The 14,080-nt window shown below is 35.1% G+C and overlaps 1 protein-coding gene across 3 annotated transcripts; it reads right to left on the reverse strand.

The window, feature by feature from the left end:
- Positions 1 to 1,751: 1,751 nt before the first annotated feature.
- Positions 1,752 to 11,971, reverse strand: AMER1 (APC membrane recruitment protein 1). Of its 3 annotated transcripts, XM_053699219.1 has the most exons (3): positions 11,840 to 11,944; positions 9,493 to 9,638; positions 1,752 to 8,576 (listed from the first exon to the last, which is right to left on the reverse strand). In XM_053699219.1, the coding sequence occupies exon 3, from the start codon at positions 8,473 to 8,475 to the stop codon at positions 5,260 to 5,262; it is 3,216 nt and encodes a 1,071-aa protein (XP_053555194.1). In that variant the 5' UTR covers positions 8,476 to 8,576; positions 9,493 to 9,638; positions 11,840 to 11,944; the 3' UTR covers positions 1,752 to 5,259. The 3 variants fall into 3 exon arrangements, with proteins under 3 accessions (XP_053555194.1, XP_053555193.1, XP_053555195.1); XM_053699218.1 differs by lacking the exon at positions 9,493 to 9,638 and having other exon boundaries at positions 11,771 to 11,971; XM_053699220.1 differs by lacking the exon at positions 9,493 to 9,638 and having other exon boundaries at positions 11,840 to 11,927.
- Positions 11,972 to 14,080: the final 2,109 nt, after the last annotated feature.

The following is a 14,080-nucleotide window of genomic DNA, read 5'->3' on the forward strand; positions in this document are numbered from 1 at the left end:
CTAGGCAAACACTGGGTTCATACAGAAGTAGAATTACAAAACACAAAGGCATACATATGGGTGACTTTCTACACTATTGTGTTGTTTATAAAGGGAACAAGCCCTACTTACTGTGGAATAAAGGGTTAAGGCGCTTTGCATGCTAAAATAGATTTAGCATTATTATTTTGTATTAGTTTTTTCCTTCAATATACAAGAGTTTTTATTTACATTTTTAAATGAACAAACATACCCATGCTTCAAGAGATTTGTGGTTGTTTATCTATGTAAATGAATAAAGCCTTCTAGCAGCAGCCAGTGAGCAATCAATACTTCACTACATCCTTGCATTTCCTGCTAGTTTCAAATTAAACGTAAACTGCTTTTCATTTAAAGAGACATTTAAAAACATTTTGTTATATTTGTCAGAACTTAACACACTTAGGGCTAGATTACAAGTGGAGCATCAATTTATTGCGTGCCTGCAAACAGGCAAATTTGCCTGTTTGCAGGCACATGATAACCAGCGATTACAAGTGGCTGGTTATTACTACTGCGAGCTCACGGTTGCAATTAGCGCTCAGAAAATTAACCAATGATCAGATCACTGGTACATTTTCTAAAAGTACCCCAAATTTCAATATAGTAATCTTTATTAAAAAATAAAAATGGTAGCATCTTTATTTTTTAATAAAGTAACTGCAAAAAAGCAGTTATAAGGGGCTAAAAGTTGCAGCTGAGAAATAAAAACGGCACTGTAAAGTGTCTTTACATAGTGTTATTATTATCGGTTATTTGTAGAGCGCCAACAGATTCCGCAGCGCTAGTTCTATGGGAACTGTGTGTTCCCTGTACATAAAATATATATATACATACATATATACACACACACACGGTATACACACATTAACACAAATATATACATACATGTATAGCAACCAATCAGCAGCTCTGAGCCCACTTAGGAATCATTTTCAACAAAGGATATCAAAAGAAAAACTATATAATAGAAGTAAATTGGAATGTTGTTTGAAATCACTTCCTACATGTTAAATAGGATTGACACATCGGCCATGTTTTACAGGACAATTATGAGTCACACATGCTTCAGGGTATGCAGGCAGGAACATGAATAGTGCTGTCCAAGGTCCAAAATAAGGTGTTTGTTTCTGCTTATGTGTATTTAAACTTTTTCTATCTGCATTCACCTAAACTATGATCATAGTACCATTATTTTACTTACATTTAAAAACTCTTAAAGCTTGGATTTGTAAGTATTTTATACTGAACCGATCTATAAACTCAGGCCCCTATTAAAAAAAAAAAATAATAATAATAATAAAAAAAAAAAAAAAAAAAATTATATATATATATATATAAATTACCCTGCAACATCTCATCTGAACAGACTGGCATAGTTATCCTTTTTCCACTCAGCAGAAGCAAGCCAGTTTGTGATGCATTAAAGCAGTAAAATAATCTGCTATACATATGGGCTCCCACAGCAATAGCAGGTGGGCTGAATCTTAAATAGCAAATTAGAATTAAAACACATCATTAAGAGGGGCTTGAGAGCAGAAAGAAAAGAAAGAAGAGGGTTTCTAGACTCCATTACCCTGTGAGGTCAAACAAATACATTTGTGCAATCTAAGAACGTGCAAATAGGCAAAGAAAACCTCTTACTCACTTTTACAAACACAGACCTAGATAAAATGAAAAACAAAGTTTAAATACTTGTAGCTATATGATGCAAACATTTAATAATAAAAAAAAATATTCAAGTTTTCTTTATTTTTTCAGGTTTTACCATCATTAAAAAATAATAGCTGGTAATAAATTACACTTTCATCTGTACAGCGTTTGCATCTTTAAAAAAACAAACAAAAAGAACTAGCAAATTATATTTCTACATATGACAATCTAGAAATGTGTGTAACAAATGGAAACAAAAATTAAGTTTCACAATACGTCCGTGTAGCACAAGACAAAATATTTAAAATATTTTTTTTAGTGTTATTCAATTATATCTACTGTAATTTCTTTATAATCTTAAAGTTGGACAATAAATGCATTTGTAACTGTACCATTTTGTTACAATGTGCAGATAACAGTAGTTTCCTTTGTTGCAAAAGATAATTGATACTAAATAAAATCCAAGGCCCTTTTTAATATAATGTAAATACAGTAGGAGATTGTTACATTAGTGTTTTCTTTGCACAAACATTCAGACTCTTTAATTTGCATTTATTAAATTCCCTGAAAGTGGTTAATTAAGAAAAGGAAAAAAAAAAAAAAAAAAAAGTTTGTTTTAAAAAAGGTATACAAGACACCCTAAAAAATTATTTTGATAATAGAAGTAAATTAGAAATGTGTTTAAAATTGCATGCTCTATCTGAACCATGAAATAAAAAGTTTGTGTTTTATGTCCTTGTAAGCACTACAATTATCTAGGCTTTCCCAAGCCTCCAACAATATTTATGGCTGAGAACCAGATAGCATGAGACTTAAAGAGACATGAAACCTTTTTTTTTTTTCTTTCAAGATTTAGAAAGAGTACAATTTTAGAGTTGGGTTTTGACAGCATGGAGATAATCTCAAATTAAGATAGCCCTAATGACATATCTGTCTCCCGCAAAATTATCAAGATGGTATGGTGTGGACATTCCTTGTACCAGATGTAGTGCCATCTGTGCAGATATCATACACTGTTTTTGGTCCTGTCCTATGATTGGTCAGTTTTGGGCTAAGATAGTATATTGGATGAACGCAGCTCTTAGACTTGATTACACTATTCAGCCCATGGAGATCTTGTTTTTAGTTAAATATCAAGGAACAGTTTGTAATCTGAAATTGATTAATATAATTATATTTTTGGGCAGAAACTTGATATTGAGAAAATGGAAAGCAAAAAAGGCGCCCACCTTGAGAGAGCTTAAACAGGCCCTGCTAACTCAGTGCTAACTCAGTGTATGTCTGAACGTTACAATCTACACGGGCTGCCTGACGATCAAGTAGAACTGTTCTTTAAACATGTTCTTTAAACATTGGAAAGTGTTCTTTAAACATGTTCTTTAAACATTGGAAAGTGTTTAATATTTTGCGTACCAGCTGGTAAAGATAATATATAGTCAAACCATATGTTAAATCAGTTTTTTTCCCAACTACGAGTACTGGCGGGGACTTTCCCTAGTACCTGGCTTCCAGCTAATAATGCAGGACTATAATGTGCGAGAGGGGGATGGAGGAAGGCGATTACAAGCGATTATATATGTACACACCATAGGGACAATATATTTTTTTTTTTTTTGGTTTGAGGTATACCTAGCCATACTAACTGTTTATTTTGGATTTCTGTAATTGTCTGAAACAGCAATGCCGAAAATAAAATTAAAACATAGACTTAATAAAAAGGAATGTAAGTTAAAGTTAAAAATTCCAACAGGGAGAATATAGTTAAGTTTGCTGAGATACTACTAAAGTTATTTATATGCAGTTTTTTTCTTGTTTTTTTTCATAGGTTTTGATGCCCTGCGTGGCACACACACAAAGAATATGTCTGTGTTTTTGCTTATTTATATTCATGTGGTAATATTTTTCCCTGCTGGTATACAAATAAAATAAATATTTAAACAGAAAGAGTACAATTTTAAACAACTTTTTAATTTACTTCTATTATCTAATTTGCTTAATTCTCTTGATATACTTTGCTGAAAAGCATATCTAGATAGGCTCAGTGGCTGCTGATTGGTTGCTGAACATAGATGCCTCAGGTGATTGGCTCACACATGTTAATTGCTATTTCTTCAGCAAACGATATCTAAGGAATGAAGCAAATTAGATAATACAAGTAACTTGGAATATTTAAAATTGTATTCTCTACTAGAATCATGAGAGAATTGTGTTGGGTTTAGTGTTCCTTTAATTAACCGATTGCAGGCCTGAAACATGTTTTTGGACCTTAATATGGACCAATTAAGGTCACTTTTTAAAGAATCGTTTGGAGGCTGGAACCAACTTCTTTCTTTCTTCAGAGGCATTTGGAAGTAGCTTATACAAGGTTCTGTTACCTTTACAACATAATGTGCATTTTTCCAACATTGAATTATATGATAAGCCGATACAATGCAAAAAGGGACTCAAAGCTATTTCCCCATTTCAAACACTAATGTTTTATACACAATAAAGAGGGACAATGACCTGATGCAGTATCAATGGTTTGCAGAGTCAGTTGTAATGTGCCAGACTAGTGTATTACAATGGTGTATCAGACACAAACAAGAGCACAAGATTTTTTTAGTGCCGAAGTCACCTAAATAGACTTCATCCTGCCATAGCTGTAAAGGCAGAGAAGTTAATCAGCATTATTGGTCAGTTATAAAAAACAAAATGTACTTGCCACTCTAAAAATGCAATTAAGAATGTTGAAAAATTATAACACATTCACTCACATTAGTCATTTTATTTAGTCTTGGTAAAAACTATTAGTTCAGGGCATGACAAACCCTGGTGCCGTGGTTTAGATTCAACAAGACACCCATGGCAACTTAAATTTAGCTTGGTGCAGCTGGATCCTTTTTAGGCCTCGCAACTGGGATATACAAATCTAAACATACATACACGTGTGTACATATTTGGCTATTTGCCTATGAATATACTATGCAGATAGATATATTTCTCTTAAGAATGTCTGAAAGCTTCTGGCTCTTAAATGTATGGGCTAGCTCCTAGATTTGAACAAATTTGTCAAGCCCTTTGTTATGTTTATATAAGTCTGATTTTGTATTGCTCATAATAGATTACCTGGCACCATATGCTTTTAATATGAAAAGTGGATCAAATTGATATATCCACTATGTTAGGATGTATTGTATGCTATATTCATCCATATTGTGTCATGACTAAGCATACAGGACGTGCAAAGATAAGGATATATAATATGCACTGGTGGACTTAAACAGTAGTTGGGAGATGATACCATAGAGGCATTTATAAAAAAAAAAAAAAAAAAAATGCCCTATATTGGTAGGCAAAATGGGACCGATCACAGAGCAAACAATGGCTTAATTTCAATTTCAGAAACAGTAGAATACTATTGTGATACTGTTCAATACAATCAGTAGATTTGCCTAGATGCTATGACCACCCAGCAACCACAATAAAATTCTAGTAAAATAAATAAGAATAATAAATGCAGCTCCTAGTCAATTTTTTGGTTCACAACCAATATTTAAAAACAGTTTTCTTAAAGACAGTATAGTGAGGATGAACAGGAAAACAAGACTAACTGCTAGTAGTACATTCACCATAATTTTTACTCCAGTTCTCAGAAGCAGAGTCTCTGTGCTCCACTGTCCCTTTTGTGGAATCCACAGACTGTTCCTGGTAGCACGTTGGTAATTTTAAGGTTTCTTCCTCATTTTTCTGATGTTGTGGCATTGCTTGTGTGATGCCCACTGGTTTGGCCTTAACTTGTTTATCATGTATGTGGGAAACACAAGTGCTGCGATTTACATCCAACACCTTCCTCTCTTCCAGCGGTAAAACAAGAGCTAGTTTCTTTGAAGTGTTTTTTCTGTTATATTGGTAAGGGCTTGGTTGCCTGCTGTTACATTCTAAAGGTGAAGTTAAGGTCCTTGCTATCTGTTTATTTGTAATTAAGTCCTGAGGTTTTCTATTGTAAGCTTGATTTGAAGTTATTACTGGGCTGTATCCTAAAAACTCTTCAGATGTCTGATCTCTCTGCTGTAAAGCATCACAGCCATCCCATCCTACCTCATGATCCAAGGGGCACGTTGCCTCATAATTCCAGGAAGTCTTTTCACCCCCCCAAGGTGCAATAAAATCATAGGATTTTAAAACATTCTTTGATAATTGCAAACCATCACGTTCTAACTCTAAGCTCTCTGCATCCAGAGATTTGCTCCTTCTGTTAAGAGAAAGTGGTGCTGGCATAGGGGGGTTCAATTTATAGTGGCCAAAATGGCGAGGAAGACTTGTAACTCCCCAGTTATAGCTGTGGAAAGTTTGTGTAGAGTCCAACTGAAACAACTGTTCACAATCAGCTAAAGACTCCTGAACACAGCTGTGGTCAAAATTCTCGAATGATTCAACCACATCATCTCCTACGCTCAGTTCTATTTGCTGGTCACATTCACCTTCATTTTCAACATCAACAATGTCAAAGGTAACCATAGTTGGAAGAGCATCAAGTTTGTGTTGGAAAGAAGAACTACCATCTGCTTTACCCAGACGTTCAGAGATTCTTGAAAATAACATGTCATTAGAAGTGAAATCAACAAGTGTTTGAGAGAAGTTCACAGCCTGGTCAAATTCAGACTCTTGATCATAGGCAGAGATGGATGCATTATCTGCAACAAATACATTCTGGCTTTGAAGCATGGCAGTAGTGTTTGGATACATAAGATTTGCTTCATTTGTGTCGCTTTGGTTTTGAGCTCTGAGGCGATCAACATTCAGCTCAAAATCCATTCCCCGTATAAGGCCATTACCCACTAAATGTTGGATGTAGCTTTCCTGGTAACTAGAATTTGCAAGAGAATTTTCCTGGAAGTCTTTCCAGCTAAGTTTCTCAAATCGTGAATTTGGTATGCCTTTGTTAAGAAACTCTTTGCTTGTGTTCTGTGGTATTTTTTTACTGCTTAAGTAAACCTTATCCTTCCCCATTAACTTTGTTTTGGCATTACATTCAACATTTTGTGTATCTTTGGAAAATAAATCTTTATTCAAATCTTCTATTCCTTTTAAAGTTGCCTCTCGTTGTTTCTCCCAAAATAGCAGCTGTTTCTGAATTACAGCCAAGCGCTCTTCTTCTGTCTCCATTGCACTGTTTTTGCACTCAATATCTTGAATTAAGTTATTGCCAGCTGGAAGACTAAAATCAAATAACTGCTCAAAAATTTCAGAGCATGGCGTTTTACTCTCATACATTGACTCTCCTCCAGGTGCAGGACTCATGAGACTGTCATCAGGCTCATAAAACTCATAGAGAGCATCCCCACTATAGCTGTCTCTTGGAAGACGTTCTTTCTGAGAGAAGCCATCTCCTGTATCATCTTCATTTCCAGGAGTAGTAGAATCATAGTACCCTTCATCACTATTTGGAGCCGATTCCTGCTGATCACTTTGTGGGCTTAATACCTCTGTATTGTTTGTAACCACTCTTTCATTGTACGTATTTTCAACTTCTAAAGTATAGCCAGTATTCTCCAGTTCAGTAAATTCCTTCAGATCATGATTTTTATCAAGTGTGTAGCTTGCATCTGTTTCACTGCTTTCCTCCAAGAGATGCTGAAGATACTCCTCCTCCATATCATCTGGCGTTGCCATCTCTTCTCCACCTCCTTGATAAGTCACAAGACAGGAGCTCCTCTTCGTAGTTTCCCGGCTTCTCTCCAAGGAAACTGCACTATCACTGACAGTATCAATATCCTGATCTGCAATTATGTCCCCACAACCAGTAAAGGAGTCAAAACTCTTGAGGGAAGAGACTTCATCAAAAATAAGGCTAATCTGGTCACCAGCAGAGATACTAGGCAAGGCTATAGCATCTACATTTGCAACTTCTGGAAAGTTCTCGATTGGACTAGAGCATAAAACAGCAGAGCTGGGTTTTGTATCTAAGGCATGTTCCACATTAGCAACATCAATATTTGCTTCTACAGGTAAATCACTTACTGTATGTTTAGTTACTTCTGAAAAGCTGACTGAGCATTCCAAAGTCTCTTTTTCACTTTCCACGGTCTTATTAAGAGATGAATTTGGAGACAACCTGAGATTTGGCAATTCAATGCTCTCTTCAAGTTCTGGCTTTTTGTGATACTTTTTACTTTCAGGTTCTATTATCACAAAAGGAGTAGTGTGATCATAATGCACTGATTTTTCAGTATCAGGATTTTTTTTCTTATGACGACGTATACTGCTAAAAAGTCCTTTCAGGCCCTTTTTTGGTCGAGGAAATGACAGAGACTTCTCTCCGTTTACTTTTTTATCAAAACACTCAGTGCTGCCAAGTGGGGAAGTATCATGGAAGTTGAAATCAAGCTTGACTGTGGAAGAAACACTCAAATCTGCACTGTGTGAGCTGGGCAAAGTATGCCCCACTCTCGTAAGCTCCTGACAAGATAGTTTGTTGATAGAACTTTCAGAACAACCTTTCTTCCCATCCTCACAGGGCACATCACTAATTCCATCATGAGTTTTGCTTTTACTTAGGCCTTTCCATGAGCTGCCCTTTCCCAAGCCTTTGTGCTTTCCCCCAAAGAAGCTTGGCAAGGTACAGATGCTCTTTCTTCCTCCAAAAAATTTGAATGGGGTCTTTTTCTGCTTTCCATGATTTTGGTGGTCCACACCAGGCCTGTTTTGCCCAGGAGAGATCTCAACCTTTGCAGAATCCTGAGCATTATCATTTTGCTCGCAGACTGAAGAAGAGGATTTTGGCCTAATATTTTCTTCTGAGCAGCTGTGAAGAGTTTCCATGGCAACTTGTATACATTAAAAATGTGTTCTTGATTGAAAATAAACAGTACAGGAAGTTTCTCTTAAATAGATCAAGAGCAGTGGCGGCATTCTTTCAATATCTAAAATCAAAATACAAAAGAAGGAAAAACCTGTTATTCAGTTCAACAAGTCTCCATTAAGTCTTAAATCATTTTAAACACAGTGATACCTATTGTAGTGATAACTATTACGCCCATTTTGAGAGGGGGGAAAAAAAAAGTGTGTTTAACCCCATTTGTAAGTAAAATTTAGCTTTTAATAATACAAAAAGTTAAAATCTTGGGATTTTTCCCAAGATTTTAACTTTTTGTATTATTAAAAGCTAAATTTTACTTACAAATGACCAGTGAGTGCTGCCTTTTTTGCATAGTACATACTGTTTTGACATTGCACCCTGGCAGCTGCTACTAAATATATGGTGTGCATTCCTACACAGGACTTTGAGATAGAATATATATATATATATAAAATTACTTTTATGATCTAGCTTGCTTTATTCCCTTGGCATCTCTTTCTTGCAAAGGACACATAGGTAGGCTCAGGAGCAGAAATGCACTACTGGGAGCTAGCTGCTAATTGATGGCTGCACATATATGCATATTTTCACTGACTTACCTGATGTGCTCATCTAGCTCCCATTAGTGCATTGCTGCTCCTTCAACAAAAGATACCAAGAGAATAAAGCAAATGTGATAATAAAAGCAAAATTAGAAAGTCGTTAAAAATGTTAAGCTAGTCTATCTGAATCATGAAAGAAAATGTGTTTAATGCCTTTAATGATAGTAGCTCAGCAGAGGGCACTGATTAGTTTATTAAATGCCTAATATAACATGGGTGAGTGTTAAAAAAAACAAAAAACAAACTGTGCAGTCACAACTTACAATAAATACATAAAAGGAAGTTGTAAACAGAAGAGGCTGAGCTTTTCACTTAAAAAGACAGTTTGCCATTCTGTCAGTATAGCTGTAAATGCATACATAAAATAAAGTAACTAACCGTGCCACTTGTAAATTACCCACAAGTACATGAAGGGTAAAAGGGAATATGCTGATACCAGACATCTTGAACCTTAAAACTTGACAAATTCATTACGGAATCATCTGCTGCTATTTAATTTTAAATGTTCTGCAAGTTTACATCATCTGAAGAAAAAAAAAAAAAAAAAAAGAAAGAAAAGAAAGGAGTTTAAAATACTAAGAATTGACAAAATTAAAAAAAAAAAAAAACTGTATAATAATGAAGCAATACATGGCAAAAACACAAGCAAATAGTTTTTGCCACTGTCTATCTTAAGAGTTTTTTTTATTTTTTATTATAGGGACTATAATGGCCCGTTAAAGAGACAGTAAGCACCTTGTATTTACAAGACATTCCTGCTGTGTTACTATAAAGTAAACTTCTCAGCCAAGCCTTAACGTTTTTTTTAAAACAAATGAACATTCTTTTATTGAGCTTATTTTTCAATAGCCAAAATACTTTCACAATTTGCCTTATATGGAGGAGCCAATATGGGCTTTAGTCCAGAGACAACAAGGTTAGACACTGTCATAAAGCTAATATAAAATGCATTGGTTTGCAGTTAACAGTTAAAGCCAATAAGGGACAGATATGTAGAAGAGTTAACATTAAGAAGGTAGCAGGATACAGTTTAAATTCTGAGAATTAGAAATTGTTCAGTTTGCCAGAGCTAAATTACATGAAAATTGAACAAAATAATGAAAATATATTGCAAAGTTGTTTCATTATGCACAACTAAACGTTTCATATACAAATCTCAAGGTGTCACAGTCCCTGTAAAGTAGAGATGGAGAACTGGATTATTTTGGTTTTAGTGGGGCATTCTAGCGTAAAAATAAAACAATCTATTGTATTAGGAGGACTTTAGATAAATTATCTGCTTTTACTATGTGTTAAAACATGCAAAGTTACACTCTTGGAACACTCCCATTCTACTCCAGATAAAGATACATTCACTAAAAGTAGCATAGGCTTGTATGATTGTGTCTTTTGCTTAAAAAAAACCCCATTCTAATTACAGCAATTTATTGCTACACCAGAATGTCCCTTTAAGAAACACTTAATCAAATTAAAAGATATACCTATAAAGCTATGATACAGTGTGCAATTTAGCCTAAAGTATGCTTTTTCTGTAGGAATATGGTCATTGAAATTCAAAGTTCTGCAATATACCTCCCTTGATCACAGTATCCAGTGAATACTATTTGTGACATACCAAATTTTAAAACAATATTTCAGACCCTCATTTTATAGGTATTTGGTCCCAGCATAATGTTTAAAAAAGTGTAATATATGTGTTAAAAATTAAAAAACTATTACCCTAAATTTTATCTTTGAAGACAGTGTCTCTTGTTTGTTCTGAGCATATTATATTTTAAAGACATTTCTCAGCCCCTGACTAGAAGGTAACCATGAAACAAAACAAATCTGTGAATCACCAAAATATATGTAAACCTGAGACATGTTTCTGTGTATACACTTCATTGTTACATGGCAATGTGTGTTTCTAGTGGTGAAAGTGCAGCTCTTTCTATTTACAACCCACTAACAGTAACCAACTAGATGTCTCTGCAGAGCTCATACTGTCTTATCAATGTCCTAATCAGTTTCTAATTAAGAGTACCAGCTAAAACCCATGGGATTTTAGTGTGCCACAATCTCTAAACGATTTATATACAGTAAAAGATTGTTTTTTCCTACTATCCAAATAAAGTATATTAATCTACATGAACACTGAAACAAATCTGCATGACTATCAATGCATAAAAACTGGCCGCACTTTAAGAGTGAAATAAAAAAAAAAAAAGTGTGTTGCCAGTTTATTCCCCCTAAATACTGAGGTCAGCTACTCCATACTTCCCAAGAATTCGCTCCTTCCTTCTCAACATATTAAAAGGAAAGCTATTCTACCCCCTCCCTGCCTCAAAAACATAAATAAAAAAAAGGCACTATACGTTAAATGCACAACATTAAGATAACATTTATCCTATCTCTTACTAAGAGAGTACACACCCTATATGCCCAATTAGTTGGTATTTGCCCTGAAATCAAAAGTACACACTTGCATATCTCCCCCAGGTTAATACATCCAACTTCAGTCTCACGAAAATAATGCAACAGTCTCCCTCACAATTGTTTTGCACCCAGTTTACGTTGGAGCATTACAATTCTTAGGTAACCACAGGTACTGTATTATTCGCAGGTTACACATAGGCGCACAACTTGCATATCAACATATATTAAACGCATCCCTTGCCTTTCAGTGCATATGTGTATAATTGTAGGTTTCTCCTCCTATTACTCCAGAATAGGCCCGGCGCCTCACCGCAGTATCCTGCTCCTTATGCCCAGCTTGATCTCTCCTTAGCAGATTGATGCTTTCTCTACAAGCGCGGCCTGCACTAACAGGCAACCATGATAGACACCTTCAGCAACCAACCAGCAATCTGTTAACAGATCAGACAATCATCCTACAGCGGAGGTAAAAAAAAACAGACCGGCTTGTGATTGGGTGTGCAAATGACTGACGCCCGAAAACACCAATCAGCAAGGATTAGTGGTGTTCCCATAGGCTTGTTTTTCTTTTATCAACAATGCGTGGTCTATAGCGTTAGGGCTCGTATCATATTGTGCACGATGGACCTGAGAAAAAAACACAAAATAAAAAAATAGCGTAAATCAAATATATAAATTATGAATATATTAATTACAAACATTTTGAATGATGAGGGTTGGCATTTATATATTTGCAACGATGACAACTTGCCAGGTGTAATAGAAACTTGCCAGGTGTAATAGACATTAGGGTGTGATTTCATGCATAATAATATAAAGGTAACGGAAGTTTTTCTACTAACTAAAGGGTGGTGATTAGGGTTGTTTGGTGTCCAGTGTTTAAGCAAGCTGTCTTCAAAAAAATACAGGACTCTTAAATCCCTGAGTGTTACTGTTAGCTAAATATAAAAGGCCTCTTTTGCCAACATGCATTACAAATTTGGAGCAGAAATGTAAGGGGCTGTAAAGGAGGTTTAATCACTTCTGTTTACAGATGTTACTGGCAGCCAAAGAGGTAAGATTATTGATTTGTATGTTTAGGGGCAGCCAAGGGGTAAAATGATTGCTCACTTGTGAAAAAAATATAAATTTTAAGATCAAGAGTGGTGGCTAAAGTAGAGCTTTTAGGGGGGCATTGGGTGCCTTCATCCATCTTATTTTTGTGGAGTACAACTGGCTAAAATACCAGTTGTAACAATAAAACACAACCTAAAATATGTCCATACAATGCCCTAACTCACTGGGCCCCAGGTTAAACACTGTGGCAGGGCCACTCATTTCAACAGTTTCTGGCTGTTTGAAACATGTAGAACTTGAGCCAGCAGTCACATAGGAGTAAGGTAGGCTGCTTCTCTGTGATTGGAAGTCAATCTTCCACCTTGGTTAGTCACTGTCTTCTGTTGCTGTCCCAGGGGGAGGTTGCAACATCACTCTATGGCCCTGATGATCCTAGCATTGTGGTTATGGCAATATTATTAAAGGGGATCCATTACAGGATTGAGATTGCCTGTGAAAATTTCTAGGGCAGAAATCAGTGTTTTTAGGCAGTCTCGCTGAGAGGCATTTTACTATACATGGGTGGCAACGCTTTTCTGGTACTGGTGATATTTTCAAAGCAGCATTGCCACCTACATTGCAGCTTACACCCCTATGGTTTGAACCTAGACACAGATATACAAGCACACATGTAATACGTAATATATGGCCGTTTTAGGGTTAAACATCTGTTATTCTCTTTTTCCCCTTTGAATAGTGCCTTACTCTTGATAACCCATTATTGTTTATATATTTTACATATTTTTTGTTTGAATAAGAGATTGTTTTTTATAGACATGAATGTTGTATATTTTTTTATCTAGTTTGTATCTATGTATTTTTGTATCTTTCTATCAATGAGTATGATAACATCTCTTTTATTTTTTGCTTTGTGGTGAACTGAACTATTTATAGATACTCTTTTTTTTAACTTTTTTTTTCTTTCTTCAATTTCTCTTTATTAAGAATCCAAGTATGTTGTAACATTTCAATACAATGTCACAGTATAACTTACAAATACTATTGTGAATAAAAATATTGTGAATAAAGATTAGTGTTATCTGACATGGACTCTTATATTTTACATTTTTGTAAATAAACAAAAATAATAAACATCATCATTTGTGTCTCCATTATTTCTTTGAAACATCAAGATAAACATTTCACATGCTTTTATTTTTTTTAGATTGTTAACTTTCAGTAATAGTAATATGTACATTTACGGCTAGATTACGAGTTTTGTAGCATAAAACTCATAACTAAAGTGTTAAAAAGTACACTAATACCCATAAACTACCAATTAACCCCTAAACCGAGGCCCTCCCGCATCACAAACACTAAAATAAAATTATTAACCCCTAATCTGCCGCTCCGGACATCGCCGCCACTAGAATAAACATTTGCAAAAAATAGTTTAATATTATTAACCCCTAATCTGCTGCCCCTAACATTGCCGCAACCTACATTACAGTTATTG

This window comes from Bombina bombina, chromosome 1 (genome assembly GCF_027579735.1).
Source record: "Bombina bombina isolate aBomBom1 chromosome 1, aBomBom1.pri, whole genome shotgun sequence".
Classification (NCBI taxonomy): Eukaryota; Metazoa; Chordata; class Amphibia; order Anura; family Bombinatoridae; genus Bombina; species Bombina bombina.

What these genes read in the sequence shown, in the direction of transcription:
- AMER1 (XM_053699218.1), bottom strand. Translation starts at nt 8,475, where the DNA reads ATGGAAACTCTTCACAGCTGCTCAGAAGAAAATATTAGGCCAAAATCC.